This window comes from Nelumbo nucifera, chromosome 5 (genome assembly GCF_055504915.1).
Source record: "Nelumbo nucifera cultivar China Antique chromosome 5, China Antique-T2T, whole genome shotgun sequence".
In the NCBI taxonomy this organism is placed as follows: domain Eukaryota; kingdom Viridiplantae; phylum Streptophyta; class Magnoliopsida; order Proteales; family Nelumbonaceae; genus Nelumbo; species Nelumbo nucifera.
Window position 1 is genome coordinate 70143608 of NC_142653.1, and position 19545 is coordinate 70163152.

Here is a 19545-nt window from a genome sequence, read left to right on the forward strand (position 1 = left end):
TCAAAGCAATGTAGAACTGTTTATTTAACTTCGAGTAATGACATTCAAGCTCCTTTTGACTTAGTCCACTCTGATGTTTGGGGCCCCTCTCCCATTATTTCTGTTGATGGCTTTCGATACTTTATCAGTTTTATTGATCACTATTCTCGATGCACATGGATCTACTTATTAAAAGCACGAGAAGAAGTACCGCGGGTAACCATGACATTTTGCAAAATGATTGAAACACAATTTGGCACGAAGATCAAACAATTCAGGTCAGATAATGCTGCAGAATACTTTGAAAGGTCCTTGAATCTGTTTATGGAGGATGCTGGAATGATTCATCAGTCATCTTGTGCTAGTACCCCCCAACAGAATGGGGTTGCTAAACAAAAGAATAGGCACCTATTGGAGACTGCTCGAGCCTTACTATTTCAGCACAAAGTTCCAAAAAACTATTGGTCTCAAGCAATCCTTACTGCATCATATCTGATAAATCGAATGCCATCCAAGGTATTGGGGATGAAAACTCCTTTCTCTGTTCTTTGCCCTCATCTTTCTGACTTTTCTCTTTCACCGAGAGTCTTTGGTTGTGTATGCTTTATACATGTCAAGGATCCAAAGAAGACCAAATTGGATCCTAGGGCTACAAAGGGAATCTTTTTGGGGTACTCCCCTACTCAGAAGGGATACAAGTGTTATGATCCAGTCACCAAGAAAAAATATGTCACAAAGGATGTGGTATTCTTTGAGTCTCAATCCTATTTTCATTCTTCCCAGAATCCTCTTCAGGGGGAGACTAGTGGGATGGAAGAGGATTCTTCTGTTCCCTCATTCTTTGTGCCTCTCTCTACCTCAGGCCTTCCATCTTCTCCTCCTAATCCACCTAGTTGTGGTATCCTGGGTGAATCTAGTGAGGCTCCCATTGTACCAATTACTACTAGTAATGTTGCAAATATTACTGAAGACTCCAACAGGCTGCAAAGAGATATCAGAATCACCTACAACAGAAGGAAGAAGGGCCCTCTAACTCGTGACAGCAACCAATTAGACTCGGATCAACCTGTCTCAGAAACTCAAGGTAATCCTATCAGTTCCTCTGACTTGGATCTTCCTATTGCCCTTCGTAAGTCTACTCGTTCTTGTACTATCAGACACCCCATTGCTGATTTTGTGTCTTACTCACATTTGTCTCCTCGTTATTGTTCTTTTGTGTCTGCTCTCTCTTCTGTGCATGTTCCTACCAGGTATTCTGAGGCAGTATCTGACCCAAAATGGAAAGAGGCTATGGACGAAGAAATGAAGGCCTTAATGAAAGCAGGGACTTGGGAATTAGTGGATCTACCAGAAGGGAAAGGCACTGTTGGATGCAAGTGGGTGTTCACTGTGAAGCATAGGGAGGACGGGTCCATTGAAAGGTACAAGGCTAGACTGGTAGCAAAAGGGTTTACTCAAAAAGAAGGGATTGACTACAAAGAAACCTTTGCTCCGGTGGCAAAACTCAACACAATCCGAGTTCTATTATCATTAGTTGCAAATTTCTCATGGGAGCTACATCAGTTGGACGTGAAGAATGCTTTCTTGAATGGCGACCTGCATGAAGAGGCGTTCATGGATCCTCCACCAGGTTATGGGTTTGGGAAGAAGGTATGTAGACTGAAAAAAGCCCTATACGGCCTTAAGTAGTCCCCTCGATCTTGGTTTGAGAAGCTATGTGGGGCCATAAAGAAAGAGGGTTACACTCAAAGTGGGGCAGATCATACCCTATTCATAAGGAAGAGAAATGGTAAACTTACAGCACTTATTGTCTATGTGGATGATATGGTAATTATAGGGGATGATCAGGAAGAGATTAAAAGACTAAAGGAGGTCTTGGCTGCTGAATTTGAGATCAAAGACCTGGGCCAACTGAGATACTTTCTTGGGATTGAAGTTGCAAGATCCAAAGAGGGCATCTATATATGTCAGCGGAAATACATTCTTGATCTTCTTCAAGAGACAAGCATGATGGGGTGTAGGCCAGCAGATACTCCAATAGAACAGAATCATGGTCTACAAGAGTCGGTAGAAGAGGACTACCTTGATAAGGAAAGATACCAAAAGCTAGTGGGGAAGTTGATTTACCTGTCCCTCACTCGCCCTGACATTGCTTATGCTGTACATGTTGTCAGTCAGTTCATGCACACTCCTAAAATTCCTCACATGAAAGCTGTGGAAAGGATCCTCAGATATTTGAAGTCTTGCCCGGGGAAAGGGATTCTGTTCAGGAAAAACAGTAAAATTGAAGTTGAAGGATATACTGATGCAGATTGGGCTGACTCTGTTGGGGATAGGAAGTCTACTTCTGGGTACTGCACCTTTGTTGGAGGAAATTTAGTTACATGGAGGAGTAAAAAACAGAATGTGGATGCTAGATCTAGTGTAGAGGCCGAATATCGAGCTATGGCTCATGGTGTTGCTGAACTTTTATGGCTTAAGATCCTGCTTGGTGAACTTGGAATTAAGATTGAGTGTCCTCTCATGTTGTACTGTGACAACAAGGCTGCCATCAACATTGCAAATAACCTAGTGCAACATGATAGAACGAAACATATTGAGATAGACCGTCACTTTGTTAGAGAAAGAATTGTCTCAGGAGAACTCTGCATCCCTTATACTCCCTCCGAGATGCAGATTGCAGATGTTCTGACTAAAGGGCTAGCTACAATGAAATTCGTGGACTTACTTGGCAAGCTAAACATGATTGACATCCATGCTTAGCTTGAGGGGGAGTGTTGGTTCGGCTGTCTTAATTTGTATGTTTATCTTTGTTGGGTCTTAAGTCATTAGTTATTGGGCCTTAGTTACTGGGCCTAATCTTATTTAGTGTTTATTTTGACTTGGTGTCCCATCACTAATCAGGGGCATTCTGGTCTATTTATGTAACATTATGTAATGTTCTTATATATAATAGATTAAGGCTGGCTAAGAACTCTTCTGCCACCCATCTCATATCTTCTTCTTCTTCTTCTCCTCTCATTCGACAGCTCTATTTCAGCAAACAGGGTGCATTCAGAGTTTTATGTGGTAGGCAAATACCACTTAGATTAAAAAGGAAAATTCTACAAAATAGCTGTATGTATGGATTAGAGTGTTGGGCAATCAAGAAACAACATTTCCAAAAAAAGTGGGTGTTGAAGAAATGTGTGCCAGTGTATGCCGAGACGGATGAGTATTAAAAACTAGAAAGGATAGGATGAGAAATGAAACCACTCATAGGAACATAAGAGTAGCTCCAAAAGGTGATAAAATGAGAGAAAGTAGATTTAGATGGTTTGGTCACATGCATAGAAGCCCATCAACAACACTGGTAAGAAGTGATTTGTTGCAAGTTGAGGGGGTTAGAGGGCTAGGGGTAGGCCCAAAAGGACATTCAGAAGTAGTAAGAAATAATTTAAGTGACAATAACTTAACAATGGATATGGATTTAAACAGAATGGAATGCAAAACAGGATTCATGAAGCCAACCCCATATAGTTCAAATAAGGATTGGATGATGATGATTGATATGATTTTAACGATCAGTTTGGGTGACAACTAATAATTTCGAAGAAGCCATTTATGCTGGCTAAAAGGAGGAGGAGGAAGCTATCTATAACTGAGGCAAAGACTTTCAACATCAACAAAGTCCCAAGGAATAAAGGCACCAATTCAAGGCCATGGGAGCAAAAATGGGTACAGTACCCCCTTGAAGATAAGTGAAGATGTAGTTTAAAGGTTTCATCAATAGTGCAGTTTACTTAAACAAGTGTAATCAATGCAATGAGGTGCTAACAAGATGCTGACTAGTCAATGAATAAAAATATATTTTCTAAACTTAAGATATTGATGTAATATCATAAATAAGTTAAATATAGACTACAAAGACTGACATTGAGTATTTAGCTTACATTCTGTTTTTTGCAAACAAAAGAAAGTTATGCTGGATAGGCTACAATAGGGAATTACAACCTTTATTTTCCAAAGAATTAGTGCAACCTAGATTATTTGATATGCCAGTTTTTGTGGCAACTTTATAATTGCAAAAACTACTGATTTGAAGAAAACTTGAAAGAACTCCTCTGCAACTTTCCTTTATTTTATGCCTTTTTACTATTTTATATACCTTCAGCCAATCATGTTCCAGTGAAGATGCTTAAAGCAGCAGTTTGAATAACATAACATGAAAATATTCTATATTATTTCAAATAATTAGAGATACAAACAAAAAAAAAATCTTCAAAATGACTTTGTGATTAACTAAGATAATTAATCATTAGTCAACTAGCTAACAAAGTCGATACGAGTAGTCCTAGGCAAGGATTGAAATATCGCAACATACCGGGCGTATCAGCCGATATGTATCATATCGGGGCCCCTCTGATACACCCCTACACCTAGTGTTTTGGGGTCCCACCTATTTCAGGGGGTAGCGCAATTGCAGGCTAAAACCAAGTATAAGTAAATCAATTAAACAACAAAAGTCTTGTTTTAGTCGTAGAAAAAAAAGGTGAAAGTTAAAATAGAAGAATGAGAAGGGGCTGGAGTCCCTGTATTTGTCTAAGAAAAAGAAGAAGAAAAAATAAAAAGACTATGAAATAGGATATAACCCATGTTTCAGTCAAAGAAGAAGATGGAGCAGATCCCTTGATTCAGTCCAAGAAAAAGAAAAAAAAAAAAAAACTGAAAACAAATTAAGAAAAGAAGAATAAGGAGGAACTAGCTCATCTTTCTTCACTTTAGCCACAAAGAGTGTCAGAAGCTAATGGAGATGTACAAGGGTAGCAATTCTATGAACAGTACAGGAAGATATCCTAGAAAGCATATGAATTAGGGTTGCACAGAATTAATATTCTAAATGACTTTTCCCCTTTCTCTACAATGACATACCTATGTACTGGCATCACATGGCATCATCATCAACAACTTGTTCTTTGGCAATTGAAGAATGGAAATCACCAATATCAGGTCAAACCAAGATATGATGCTATTCTAGCATTATTACAAAGAACTACAGTGCCTGGGGACAACACTAGAGCTGGAGCTTCGCAATATTGCAAGGGTTGAGATTGGCCAGAATCTTAACTTTGAGAATATAGCCGTGGAAGGTAATATTAAAGTGGTGGTAATGGACGCCAGGGTTCATAGAAATACAGCAATACATTGACAGAAATCAAACACCTAGCTAGGGACTTGGTAACTAATTATTGGTAAGTGCAACAATCTGGAAAAAATGTTTTCCTGGTTAGCAGTAAACAATGCTTTCAAGGACAGAAACTTATATTCCTTTTTTGCGGTTGGGAATCTTTTTGTAAATCAGGATTTGGGGGTCTAGCTCTGCTGGTGCAGTTTTTGTAAATCCCTGTATACAGCTCCTTGTTGTACATGTTTTTTGTCTTAATGAAATTCTCACATTACCTGTTTCAAAAAAAAAAAAAGAAGTGCAACAATCTGCAAATGGGTTGGCTGATAGAAATTAGAATGGCCAAACAAGAGATTCAAAGGGCACAGCATTTTTAGGCACAATTTCAAGATAAGATCTTGAGTTGAAAAAGGGAAGGGCTAGGTAGCTGATGCTAGCCTATTTTTGGGAGTTTTTGGGCACTTAGCATTGTATGTAAAAAATTCTTTTATCACAATTCACAATTAATAAAGGTTAAATGTTACCAATCAAAAAGAAAATATATCGGTTTGGGCATTTGTTGAAACAGATAACCATTACATTTCCATTTATAGGAAAATAAATTAGGTGCCTATTAACTCGACCATGACCTTGGTCACTAACCTAAGCCACAATAGCACCAGGCAGCCTACCAACTTGATCAGATCTAGAACAACTCTTCATACATCAAGTTAACCAAACTAAGGTAAGTAAAGCATAAAATATGAGCATTTCTACTTTAATCTATGTTATAAACAAAAATATCATCTATGTTACAAATTTTTCCTTCCAAGTACAATACATATTAACATACTCATGCACATAAAGGTAACTCATATAGAATCATTAAGTAATGCTACAATACCTGTTGACATGCATAAAATGTGAAAATTATATCCTCTTGACATGAAGTAAAGAATAGTTGGACAAAAGAACCTGCAAAAGTCTTGAGTGACTTAATAGGAGATTGTAATAAAGAAATGACTCGGGAAATAGAATAAACATAGTTTTTTGGGGGGTGATGTCACTGATGTGCAACTAATATATTAGGCACCTCACCCAAAAGCCAAGAAAAAATATATTAGGCGTATGCTTAGGGGACTGAAACACATATATCAAAATATACAATATTTTATTGGTTGGTTGTAGTTTTTATAATAGGACTTGTTGCATATTATCATGCTTTTGTTGTGAGGAAAGTAAAAATAAAATAACCTTCGAGGGTTTCACTTTGACAAAAGAATTGAACTTAGGAAGAGGAGAGAACAACAGTCCTCCATCGTTCTGACACAGCCCTCTAAGTCAAGGTGAGTTAATCAGTTTCCTCCTTTGTTTTGTTCTCTTTTTCCACTGATTTAAAACAGTGGTTATGCCCCATTTTTCTCCTCTTCCTTTTTGTTGGACTATAACAGGGGCTCCACCCCCATTCTTCTTTCCTGGTTTGAATCATATTATTGGACTAAAACAGGGGCTCCGCCCCCTTCTTTTGTTCTTAACTTCTTGCATTCTTCAACTTTTTGTTGTTCTCATCATTGGTATCTAGAAAAGGGGCTCCACCCCTTACTTTTCTTCTTCATTTTCTTCTTTTATTTTAGTAATTGTTCTCATCAAGCAACACTACAAGAAACACAAGCACAAAAGTAAGTGCAGAATACATAAAACCAAAAAAAAATACTAGTTCAGAAGGGGTAGAAATCCATCGTCTTCTTATTTTTAAATTCCATCGCCTAGGCACCTAGGTTCCTGGGCACCCCATGGTCGCCTAGCCTCGCCTTGGTGCCTTGAATACTATGCTAACAGAGCTAAGCAGCATAATAGGAAGGGAAAAAATTTTTTTCCCAAATAGTCAAACTTGATCTGAAAATTACAGGAGCACTTCCATGGTCTTCAGAAGTATGCCATGCTAGAAGTCAAATACAGATGGTCTCAATTGAAAAATAAACACCATCTGAATATATTCTTAACTGTAATCAGATCTGCTTTTTCTCAATTTTTGTGGGAGAAACCCAAAAAAAAATTAAATGGCTTCAAAACTTCCTAAAAATACATAAAATGTGCCTAAAATCAATCCACACCAGATGCTGACATCATCTGTATGATTGCTCATTTCACCTGCTTCTCAGGAAGGTCAATCTAAGCCAGAAACCTCTGTACCAACTTGAGTAAGTCTGAATGTGTTTTGGGTGTGAACTTCACTCCTCACACCCAAAACATTGTTATTTATATTAAAACAAAAAATTACAAGAGTGCCTCTCCTTAGGTGCCCCTTAATGCTGACTAAACACAATGATTATACTTCCCTCACTGACATAACTGACCACCTCAACATGGAGCACTCACTATGAACTCGGCAATCAAAAAATTACAAGAGTGCCTCTCCTTAGGTGCCATTGACTACTCAACTCCACGCCTTTTCAGCAAAGAATCTCCTTAGTATAAAACATTCCAAGTTGCAATGACTATAAGCTCCATGGTAGGATGCATAACATGCTTTGAGAAAGCATCTCCTTAGTAAGCTTATAGCCTTTAGGCCTTTTTTTTTTTTTTGATCATCAAAGGAAACTTTTATTTGAAATTAGATTTAAGAAGTTTTACAGCGTTGTGTATGGAACAAGAAGCCCTGCACGAATACATATTTCAGTCCCTTTTACAATGCAGCCCAAAACAGTTGTTGCCTCAAAGCCCCTTGTTTAGCAAGATAATCAGCTAGCCCATTTGCACTCCTTCTAATCCATTTGAATTCTGCTTCTATCTCCCTTGCAACCTTTTCCACTTCCCTTATCACTTGTTTGAAGGTCCACGGAGTAGTTCTATTGTTATTAGCCCAAGAGATGATCACCTTGGAATCCCCTTCAACCTCAATTTGCCTCATTCCTAGTTGCTTGGCTATCTTCAATCCTTGTAGCAATGCCATTACCTCAGCTTTTAGAGAGTTGCCCATGCCAATAGGTCCAGAGAATAATGTTAATATCCTCCCTTCAGAATTTCTGGTTACTCCCCCGATACCTAACAATCCCGGATTCCCAAATGAACTTCCATCAAAATTCAATTTAATTCTGTTACCATTTGGAGGTTTCCATTCCATCCTTACTCTCTCTTTCACTCTTGAAGATTGTGCTACTTCTGTCCACGATCTTATAATGTCTGTGACTGAGAACTCTTGGAATATATGCAAAGAACTTACCCAATGGGCTACTGATGCGGACGCGTATTGGGAGCAGCAGCAGCAATGATCCGGTGTTCTCATCCTATCCAATTCGGCAGCAACAGTCTTATCCATTCAGCAGATTAGATTAGACTATCTTGTTATTCTTATCTTATTAAATTAGTAGATTAGATTATTTTATCTTATTAGATTAGGATTAAGAGAGACTTATCTTATCTTATCAGTCTTATCTTATCAAGATAGAGTTGGAGGTCTCCCTATTCAGCAAGGAGTCTCCCTAGGAGCAGGACTCTTGTAATCTCCTATTTAAGGAGCCACTATTATTGAATAAAGGCATCCAAAAATTTCAGTCAAGAGAAGAGTTGAGAGTTAGGGTGATCTCTTGGACAAATCACCCTTAGGTTGCCACGATAGGGTCTGCACACAAAGGGAGGGGCAAGGGGAAGCTAGAGGTTCTCCCCGTGGACCGACCCGTGACGAGATCCTACGCCCGGGCCCATAACATTTTGGTATCAGAGCAAGGCGTCATGGGTGATCTGGAGCAGCTGTCGTCCAGGGTCCATGAACTCGAGCACTGGCTCATGGAGACCAGCTCGGAAGTACGGGAAATTAAGGACGAAGTCAGGGAGCTACGGCATCTGATGGAGTTATTCCTTTCTGTCAAAGAGAGGAACACAGAAGGGGTGACAACCACTAGCGGCCGCCAACCAGATCTGCTGGAGTCTTCCGGCGAACAGAAGCTCGGCAACCAGGGGGCCGCAGTCATCCCCAAGTACAGCAGGTTAGAATTCCCGTCGTACAACGGCAACGGAAATCCCTTGGGCTGGCTGTACCGGTGCAAGCAGTTTTTTCGAAATCAACGGACAGATGACCGGGATAAGGTAAGCCTAGCCGCCTTTCACTTAACAGAGGAAGCGCAACTCTGGTTCTATCGATTAGAACAGGAAGAACCTGGGCTCAGTTGGACCCAGTTCAAGTCCTACTGCCTTCTTAGATTCGGGCCCCCACTGACAAGCAACCCCTTAGGCGAGCTGATTAACCTTAAACAAACCGGCACGGTGGCAGAATACCAACACCAGTTCTAGACTCTCCTCGTGAGGGCATCTTCAGTGCGACCGGACCAGCAGGCAGACATGTTCACCGCTGGGTTAGCAAAACCCCTGCGGGTGGACGTGGAAATGCAGAATCCCCCCAACCTGGTTACAGCCATGAATATAGCTCGCGCCTTCGAACGCAAACTACAACTCAGCCGCGGAACCTTCAGTATGGGGCAGCCTCCATCAGCATGGGCATCCCCGGAACCACTCGGAATGGCTCCATATCTAGCAGCCGGCCAAGAACGGAAGCCACAGACGAGCAATAATTCCATATCAGCATCCAGTGTGGGGAGCAGTGTCGTTGCACCCCCTATTAAGCACTTGTCCAGGGCTGAGATGGCGGAACGCAGGGCGAGGGGACAATGTTTTAATTGCGATGAACTCTACTCAACAGGGCACAAGTGCAAGAGACTTTTCTGCCTCCTGGTGAAACAAGAGGAAGATGAGGATGAACCCTCTTCATTGGAACCCGATCCAGGAGGGCAAACTCATCCCACCTTTCCGGGATTCCTTTGACGGTGCTTCCCGACACCCATCCTGAATTCGAACTTGAGGACAAGCTCGTAGTCCAAGAGGGGAGTAATGATGTGGACACGTATTGGGAGCAACAGCAGCAATGATCCGGTGCTCTCATCCTATCCAATTCGGCAGCAATAGTTTTATCCATTCAGCAGATTAGATTAGACTATCTTGTTATTCTTATCTTATTAAGTTAGTAGATTAGATTATCTTATCTTATTAGATTAGGATTAAGAGAGATTATCTTATCTTATTAGATTAGGATTAAGAGAGACTTATCTTTATCTTATCAGTCTTATCTTATCAAGATAGAGTTGGAGGTCTCCCTATTTAGCAAGGAGTCTCCCTATGAACAGGACTCTTGTAATCTCCTATTTAAGGAGCCACTATTATTGAATAAAGGCATCCAAGAATTTCAGTCAAGAGAAGAGTTGAGGAGAGTTAGGGTGATCTCTTGGACAAATCACCCTTAGGTCGCCACGATAGGGTCTGCACGCAAAGGGAGGGGCAAGGGGAAGCTAGAGGTTCTCCCCGTGGACCGACCCGTGACAAGATCCTACGCCCGGGCCCATAACAGCTACTTTGACTTTGATTGTGTCAATCACCTCCTCCGTGGTTCTACTTTTTTCTAAGAATATTCTGTTATTCCTTTCTTCCCATATCACCCAACAAATAGTTGCCTTTGTAGCTTTCCACATAACCTTCCCTCTTTTCTTTGATTGCCTTAAAAAGTCACGGTTAAAAAGACCTGCCACATCTCGAGGGGAAACCCACCTGCAACCAAAGAGAAGACAAAAAGAAACCCAAACACGATGCACAAAAGAACAAGATAAAAAAAGGTGTGCAAAGGTCTCACCACTTTCCTTTCAAAGGGAGCACATGTGAGGAGAAAGGCAAGAAAAGGCCTTCTTTTTTGCAGCATATCACACATATTAACCTTACCACGGAAGATTTCCCAACAGAAGGTTGAATTTTTTGGGGTATAGGCTTGCTCCAAATTTCTTTTACAGAGAAGTCCCCAGCCGGGTTGCTAGGTGAGGCAAGGACATTAAAGAAAGAGGAACAAGAGAAGAGGCCATCTGTGGAGCCTTTCCAAATTCTGGAATCTTTAGGCCATTCCAACAAGCCTTCTACCCAATATTGCACTTATGGGGCAAGTTCTCTCTATGTTAAGGGGATAACTAGGGGAATCTCTTCTTTGCAACTGCTCCTTCCGCTGTTTAGGAGGTCAATGAATTTGATAAGTTTGAGATTTCCCAAATGAACACAATACTCTAAGGCAATTCATTGAGACAAAGTTACACCAGACTAGGCTCATCTTCACAATTACACTACAAGTCAAGGCTACAATTTTGGAATTGTTGGATGTCTGTGTAGACATCTTTGCCATGGGCCTGCTCCGTCCACTCCAAGTCAACCATAGCGTTTTTGTGTTGGAGAGTTGAGCAGCAAGGCTCTCTGTGGGATGTGCTTTTGGAAAGGGTCAGGTTTGTATTTATGTATCAAGCATTTCAATGGGATTCTTGGGAGGGGAAGTTTTTAATTTTTTCTTTCTGAAATTGTCTTCTTTTTTACTTTGTTGAAGATGATTTCTTAAGACCTTTCTTTGTAATTTTCTTTTCATATTGAAAAAAGAAAATTACTTATCTTCAAAAAAACATAGTGAGCTCCTCTTTTAACTCCTTAAAAACAGTTACTGAATGTAGCCATTTCTTCCCATGTTTTAACTATTCCTAGCTTAAGATTATAGTATCAAGCATAGGCTTGTCCCTTCAGGGAGTTGCTAAATTTAGACAAAGTTGTCGACCAAAGCTGTAATGAAGTTGTGTATTTGACCAAAGAAATCAAAAGAAAAGGATCTAGAACAGTAGGAGAGAAGAAGAAGAAGAGAGAGTTTTGGAAGAAAGAAATGTGGTTGTCTCCCAGGCCACTAATTGTGTTTTATTAGTTCTAAGCATAATTGACAGGAAAATTATAAGGTTGCCCCTAATAGGGAGTCTGCAAGAATAAACAATAAAAAGAGGCCTTAGGCCCATGACAACTAAAGACCAGATTCTGGCTCTTGTGCTTCGCTTTTTGAGACATTAACTCAGCCTTATGATCCTATTGGGTTGTCCTTCCCGGTTAAAGAAATTTGGAGCAAGCCCATTCCTCCTCGGGTTGGTAGTTTTTGTTGGGAAACTTTCTTGGAAAGAATTAACACAACTGACCTACTTCAAAAAAAGAGACCCAATTCTTGTTTACTTCCTAATAGGTGTACTCTCTGTAAAGCTTATGGGGAAACTGGTTACCACCTTATGGTTACTTGTTCGATCGCTAAAACAGTATGGGAGTGGGGTTTTCCCTCTTTGGGTGTATTTGGACTCACCCTGGGAGTGTCCAAAGCTTGTTCTCTTCTTCATTTTTCAGATGGCCGAAGAAGAGAGGGAAGATTATGTGGAGAAGCATTAGGGCAGCAATTGGCCCCTATGGGAAGAATGAAACTCACGAATATTTTCAGACAAGGAAAGATCCTTGGAAGACTTGTTAGATCTAATACTTGTAAGGGTAGTCCACTGGCTTGAAAACTATGGAGCTGTTCTCCAGTTATTCTGTGGCTGATTTGGTAAGAAATTGGAAAGAGAGCTTCCTCTGCCCTATGTAAGAGGACTCGTAGTCCTTCTTGGTCCCCTCCTCCCCCTGGGTTTATAAAACTGAATTTTGATGGTAGTTGTTTAAGGAATCCTAGGCCTTCTGGGATCGGGGGAGTTTTCAGGAATGAGGATGGGGTTATCACTGCCATGTTCTCAGGCCCAATTGGAGAAGGAAACTCTCTTAGGGCTGAGATTCTTGCAGCCCTGTAAAGTACCAAAGAGAAAGAGATTTGAACATCAGATGTTTGGTCCTTGAAGGTGGCTCGGAGGTGGTGATTAGGTGGCTAAAGGAAGAAGACAGCAGTTTGTGGAGTTGTAACAATGAGAAGAAAAAATTCAAATGGCTGAGTAGGGATATTGTGTTGCGTTACAGCTGGGTGAAGAGACTGCTAACTCAGTTGCTGATGGATTAGCCAAGCAAGGGGTGAATAGGGAATTTATATTTTGGGCTAACTTTTGACTTTCTTCCAATGTATTTTGTTGGTGGGGAGTTAAGACATTTTACCTCCCCCCTTTGTACCTAAAGTTTCACATAGTTTCATATCATTGATAAAGTTTCTTGTTACTGATCAAAAAAAAATAATAATACAAAGAAGGTACAACTAGAGCTGCTTGGCCCAATACCTCAACACTGCCCCTCAAACTGAGCATAGATATCAATCATGCCCAGCTTGCTTATATAATTTTGCAGCTTGGCCTTGGGAACTCCCTTAGTGAGAATATCTTACAACTACCCCTTTGAAGCAACAAACGATAGACAGATATCACCAGATACCGTTCTCTACCGTATCAAATGTCTATCTACCTCAATATGTTTCGTCCTATCATGCTGGTTGAGGTCATGAGCTATATTGGTAGAGAATTGATTGTTACAATACAGTACCACTGGTTTGTCATAGCTAATACCCAACTCTAGAAGAGATCTAAAGCATACTAATTCCAACAACCAATGAGCCATTGCTTTATATTCCACTTCTATTGAAGATCTTGCCACAACATTCTACTTCTTACTTCTCCAAGAAACAAGACTACTAGCAACCAAGATACAGTATCCATACATAGACCTCTTGACATCAATACTACCTGCCCAATCTGCATTTGTAAACGCCTCTATCCTCCTATGTCTATGGTTAGCAAACAAGAGACCTCTTCACGGAGATCCCTTAAAGTAGCATAATGTCCTTTCAGCAGAAGCCAAATGAGTGTCTCTAAGGGCGTGCATAAACTGGCTTATCGTACTCACCACATAAGATAATCAGGCTGCGTCATACATAGGTAGAATAACTTCCCAACAAGTCTCTAAAACACTCCCCTATCAGCCAACAACTCCCCTTTTGTGGCAGACAACTTATGATTTACATCAATAGGTGTAGAAACAGGTTTGGTCTGGCACCAAATTTAGTAGTTTCACTTAACAAGTCAATCACATATTTCCTCTGTGAAATAAAATGTCATCTTTGGGCCTTGCCAATTGCCACTTCAACACCCAAAAAATATCACAACTCACCAAGATCCTTAATTTCAAATTCTATACTGAGAAAAACGCTTAAGATTCCCAATCCCCTCCACATCATCCCTAATAACAACAATATCATCAACATAAACAATAAGAATAGTAACTATTGCATCTCCCCTCTTTACAAAGAGGGTGTGGTCAAATTAAGTCTGCACATAGCCAACACCAACAACAGCACGAAATCTCTCAAATCAAACTCGTGGAGGTTACTTGAGCCCAGTGTTTTAAAAGCGCAAGGCGCAAAAAAAGCACAAGGACCAATTTGCGCCTGAGGCACAAGGTGCGTGCCTTTTTGAAGCAAGGCGCATATTACCAAAAAAAAATGCTAAAAACTAAAAATATGTCAAAATTTCAAAAAAAATGCCAAAAGTTAAAAAAAATGCAACAAAAATTCAAAAAAAAAATATTAAGCATAATGGTAATAAAAAATATAAACTTAAATTTTAAAATAATTTTTTTAAAAAACCTATTATCTAAAATTAAAACACATAAACATAACATGTAAAGTGTATTCAAATGAAAATTTAAAAATAAAAGCAAACATATAAAGCATCTTCAAGCATGTAAAATCCACAATCTCTTTTTTTCCTCAATTGCATTACTTCAAGTGGCTAATTTGATGTAAAACATATTGCATTCTTGATTCTATGAGTCGCCTTTGTACCAAGCCCCTCAAGGCAAGCCCAAACAAGTCCATGTTAGGGTCTTAAATTCTTATTTCTCACATAAAAAATAATGATTTTGTAACTTTAATTGCCTTTTAAGAAGATATTTTATTGAAATGAATGAATGAACAACATTAGCCCCAGCCCAACCATTAGGCTCAAAAAAGAAAAGCAAAAAGCGTAGAATTTTAAAAAGGCACACGCCTAGGATGAGGCGCAAGGTGCATCAGATGCGCCGCATGTGCGCCTAGGCACGCCTTTTAAATCACTACTTGAGCCCATAGAGATCAACAAACCTTCCCTACTAACTCCTTACCATACATACCTAGAGGAAGAGACATATACACTTCTTCATGGAATTGTATTATAGGGTGTAGGGCTTGATATTGATGTAGGAATTAGGATTATACTCAACGGTTTGAGGCAAGATCTGGGAGGGTTAGGGTGGCTTGGTAGTCTGAATTGTGAATTTGGGGGGGTAGTTTCATTGTGAAATAATGTTCAGGTCTCTAGTTTTAATGATGGGTTGGGGGTTCTTTGTGTTGTTTCTTTTGGGTTCTGGAAGGTTTGTTAGAAATTTTAAGGAAAGGTTTGGGATGGAGGTTTTGTTTTCTTGGGTATTCCTTATCACCTTATTGTATTCTCTTTCTCCTTTTTCTTCAATAAATTTTATTCTTCATTTACTTTCGAAAAAACAGAGCAGAGTTCCTAAAAGTCAGCCTCCTCAATCCTATCTATCTTTCTTTTCTCTTGCATGTTGTTCCTACATTATTCATCCTTGCTACGTCTAAGGCTCTTAACGATTAAAACCATATTTATGTTTTTTCTTTTTTTTTTTTTTTTGATGAGTCAAAACCATATTTATGTCCACATGTATTTGTTTTGCATGGTCGAGAGTTAAAACCATCTTTTTGCATTTAGATGGTATTGTTAGTGGTTCAAGGATCACAAACGGTGATACTTTGGAACCAAAGTTACCCCACCTCCCTTTTGAACACTACATAATGTAATCTATACTCTTCTAATATTTGTATGACATATGAGTTATGTAGTGTAAAGCTCATGCACTGAAAGTGCTGAGAGCCCAGGTTTACACCACATACCAGCTCAACCAACGTGTGGCAGGTTGGGCACATAAAGCACCACATCCACAACAAACCCAATCTCAGGCATGCTTCTTTACATGGTAAAAGGCCCAAAGCCCAGCTAACTGATTATAAATTAAAATCTCAAGCCCATATAATGATATTGGAGTAAACAAACTGAGATCGTAAGCAAATGGGTCAACATTAGATCAAAATCTTACTACTTTTGGTTCATGATACTTCATACACAATCAATTTTCACCATGTGACTTGGAAGTAAAATAGGCAATTCCAAAATTCATTTCATTGTTCAGCAAAGAGAAACCAAGTTCATATAACACTTTTTCCTGCATTTTGTGGTTCAGAACAACTTGTTTCCATTTGCACAAAAAAAAAGAACACTTTTTCATGCACTAGCTGAATACCACCTCGGTTTGACACATCTAATCCGGTACAAAAGGAAGACAGGAGGACGAAAAAGAAGAGAGGGAGGGGTGAGGAGACTGTGGGGACTGAAGCTATACAGGTTACGGGGGAAGAGAACACTAAGAAGGGGAAGGTGGGTATTGATCAACTAGTTGACAGACAGGTGGTGATTGGGAAGTCTCTTGGCCGCTGGGGGAAGGGGGTTGAGGAAGGCAATTGAACAACTTGAAAGAAGTGGAAAGGAAGAATATAACAAAAAGAAAACAGTTGAGGAAGGGGTGAGATATGGAAGGAAGGGGAAGGAAGGGAAGAAGAAATTAAGGCTGAAAATTTAAGATGGAGATGGTATCCTGGCATGTCAAAGGATCTGAGAAAAAAAAGATGAAGAAGGTTGAATTGGTTGCAAGTCTTCTTGGTCGATTAGGCAAGCCTGACAATTAATCAAGAGGATCGATGGGGTCATCTTTTGGAAGTCTGGGGTTCAATTTGTAATTTGGACAATTATTTTGTTTTACCTTTGGGTGAATTGTAATGCTTGAGCTTGAATGTAGGTGTTGCCTACAGGCCCTACACTGGGCTAGGTTGTATCACTTTTTTTCCTTTTAATGAATTTTAGTTTTACTTATCAAAAATCAGGTACAAAATTGATGTGAACCTGGTCAAGCAGACTTTGACTTGAACGAGCTATTCCTACATTTATAAAGTGTACTGTGCATTTGGCTCACATTCCATGAACCAAGAGACACAAGTTCACTCACTTGGCAAACATTGATGTTGACAAGCACTTGTAGTTTTAGGAGGATTGTCCAAACCTTATAGGCTCAACTAAAGAAAGCAGAACCGAGAAGATTATTATAATAAAAGATTGCATGTTGAGTAATACATGAAAACTCAAGAAAAGAAACTTACATAGACTCATCATCTGGGTGGGCAATAACCAGCAAGATATTTTTCTTCTGAGTAAATCCACCTGCTTTTGACATGGTACCACACCTAATCAACAAATGCCAAGGACACCGAAAGCATCAAATGGTTCAAAATCACATATAACACTAACTTACCATCCAAAAAGCTTGCAACCTTGGATGCAGAAGAAGATGCATGAAGAACTTTGCACAGAGAAACTACCCAAAGTAAAATCATTAACATGGCAATCAAAAACCAAGCCATCTAGTATAAGCCCTGAAAACACACACAAAGAGTATAAGACAAGTGCAAATAAGTTTCATTCATGAGAGCGGTATTTTAATATTTGAACAAATTAATATATATATATATATATATATATTAAAACATAAGAATATGCACATCTAGATTTTAAAAGAAATGAAATGTTTCAAGAAGTGTATTAGCTCAATTGATTAAAACATTGTTATTTTAAACACAAAGTTTGTGGTTTCAAGTCCTATACAGTACCTAGGCTAAGATACCAAGTACCTAAACTATTTAAACTCCCAAAACAATAGTCACAATATTGTGAACTACCTATATGAATAGAAGATTAGAAACTAAACATGCCACTTGACATACAGATACAAGCATGCTAAAGTATATAAATATATATAGACATATGCGCATGCTACTTTAGGAGCACCACTAGGTGCCATGATAAAATCTTGGGCAGTCGGCCAACAAAACCATCCACTTTGTGCAAATAATGCCAAAGGTTAGGACCACATCCAGTTCACCCCTTCCAAAACCCCAAATAGTTAGGACCAACATTGGGTAATTGCCCTCATACAACAAGTCTACTTTCACTAAACCACATTATGTCTTTGATAATTTGGATGTATGTGTAGGGAGAATGACCCTCTCATTACATTCAAAGCTCTTCGGAATGGATTTTCAATTCATCTTTCACCCTTGTTTTGCCGTTCACAGAAACTATAACCAGAGCAATTAGAACACGTTATCAACCTTCAACAATGGAGGCTATGTTCAGGATTTCTTCAACGCCCTCGCCAATTCCCTCATTCGGTTCTTTTGTCGTCAAGAATTCAAGGTTTTGGCTCAAGGGAAGAGAACCCATCAGAAAACTCAGTGCCATCTCCCACGACGGCCCGGTTCCTTGCAATAGTGCGAATCTGGTTTGCTTTTCTTACTCTTCTTTTCCTTTTGTTTACTCGTCTTCCGTTACTCTTCTTTACCATAAAACATGTTTCTTTTTTAAATCCTTGGAAAATTTGGGATTATTTTTTGGATAAACAAAACTTTCATTGATCAGAACAAATTATACACAGAAGGGGCTAACCAGTCAGGCGGATCAAGCCACGGTATACAAACATCATTTAAAATTTTTTGCCTTCTGAACCAACATATGTGCCGCTAGAAAAATAAGAATAAGAATAAGAACAATCGTAGCGAGACAGAGATGAGAGATACAGAATTCAGTTGATGAGAGATACAGATTTTCAGAGTTGATGAGCAGAATGTATGTTGGAGCTAACACGACACACCAGCGTTTCTTCTACTCTCAGCCGGCGTGAATGACGAACGAAAGACTCACAGCGGTGTATGGAATGTGAAAATGAAAAAAAAAAAAAAAAAAAAAGAACGGAGAAGAGAGGGAGAAAGAGAGAGGAAGAAAAAGAAATAAAAATCAGTGAAGGGAGGGGTTCCGTTCGCCGTTTCTCTTGCTCTGTTCGGAGGTTGGGGATGATGGACAGTGACCTTCCTTCGAGTCCGGCTTTGGTTTCACAGAGAAGGGACGTCACGCTAAAGTTAGAACTGACCGGAGAGGGGGAAGAGAAGAAGACGCTGCCGCCGGGATCGAGAGGTTTTTGCCGCTGAGTCGCCGCCGCTCTGCTTTCATTCGAATGGGGGAAGACGATGAACAGTCGATTATCTCCCCTCTCTGCTTGGGGCGAAAATGAAGCATTCGACTCCTGTTAAAGAACACCAGGGGACTTTTTGTGAGTTTACAAAGAATTGGGATAAAACTGAAATTTGTAGGATTGGGTCAAAACCGGTCCAGGGGGTTCAAGCAGGGTTTTTAATCTGGACATTTCTGGGTCCAAGAGTGGAAGGTCGAGATGAAACTGATCACAAAGAGGGGGGTTTACAAGTATGGGCCAATGAGATTGGCCGAAAAGGAATCTTTTTGTAAAAGTGAAGCAAATTGGGGGATTTTTAGCTGAAATTTGGTAAAGTGGGTTTTGGGGACTGGTGGGGTCAAATTGGCCCAACTAGGCTCAAATCGGGAAGATCTGGAAAAGGCTCGATTTGGTTAATATGAAGCTTTGAAATAGAATCTATAAGTGATCAAGGGGTAAACAGG

The 19545-nt window shown here is 39.7% G+C and overlaps 1 protein-coding gene across 17 annotated transcripts in view; it reads right to left on the bottom strand.

The window, feature by feature from the left end:
• LOC104610190 (uncharacterized) overlaps nt 1-19168 on the bottom strand; it is a 68397-nt gene extending 49229 nt beyond the window's left edge. The window contains exons 1-4 of one of the 17 annotated variants that reach the window (XM_010276707.3): nt 18651-19168; nt 17330-17450; nt 17178-17241; nt 6027-6097 (exon numbers count right to left, since the gene is read on the bottom strand). In XM_010276707.3, the coding sequence (XP_010275009.1) occupies nt 6027-6097; nt 17178-17241; nt 17330-17438 (244 nt within the window). In that variant the 5' untranslated portion in view covers nt 17439-17450; nt 18651-19168. Of the gene's footprint in view, nt 1-6026; nt 6098-17177; nt 17242-17329; nt 17451-18185; nt 18617-18650 lie in introns of those variants that run through there. The other 16 variants (XM_088887929.1, XM_088887930.1, XM_088887926.1 and 13 more) reach the window with 16 other exon arrangements.
• Nucleotides 19169-19545: the final 377 nt, after the last annotated feature.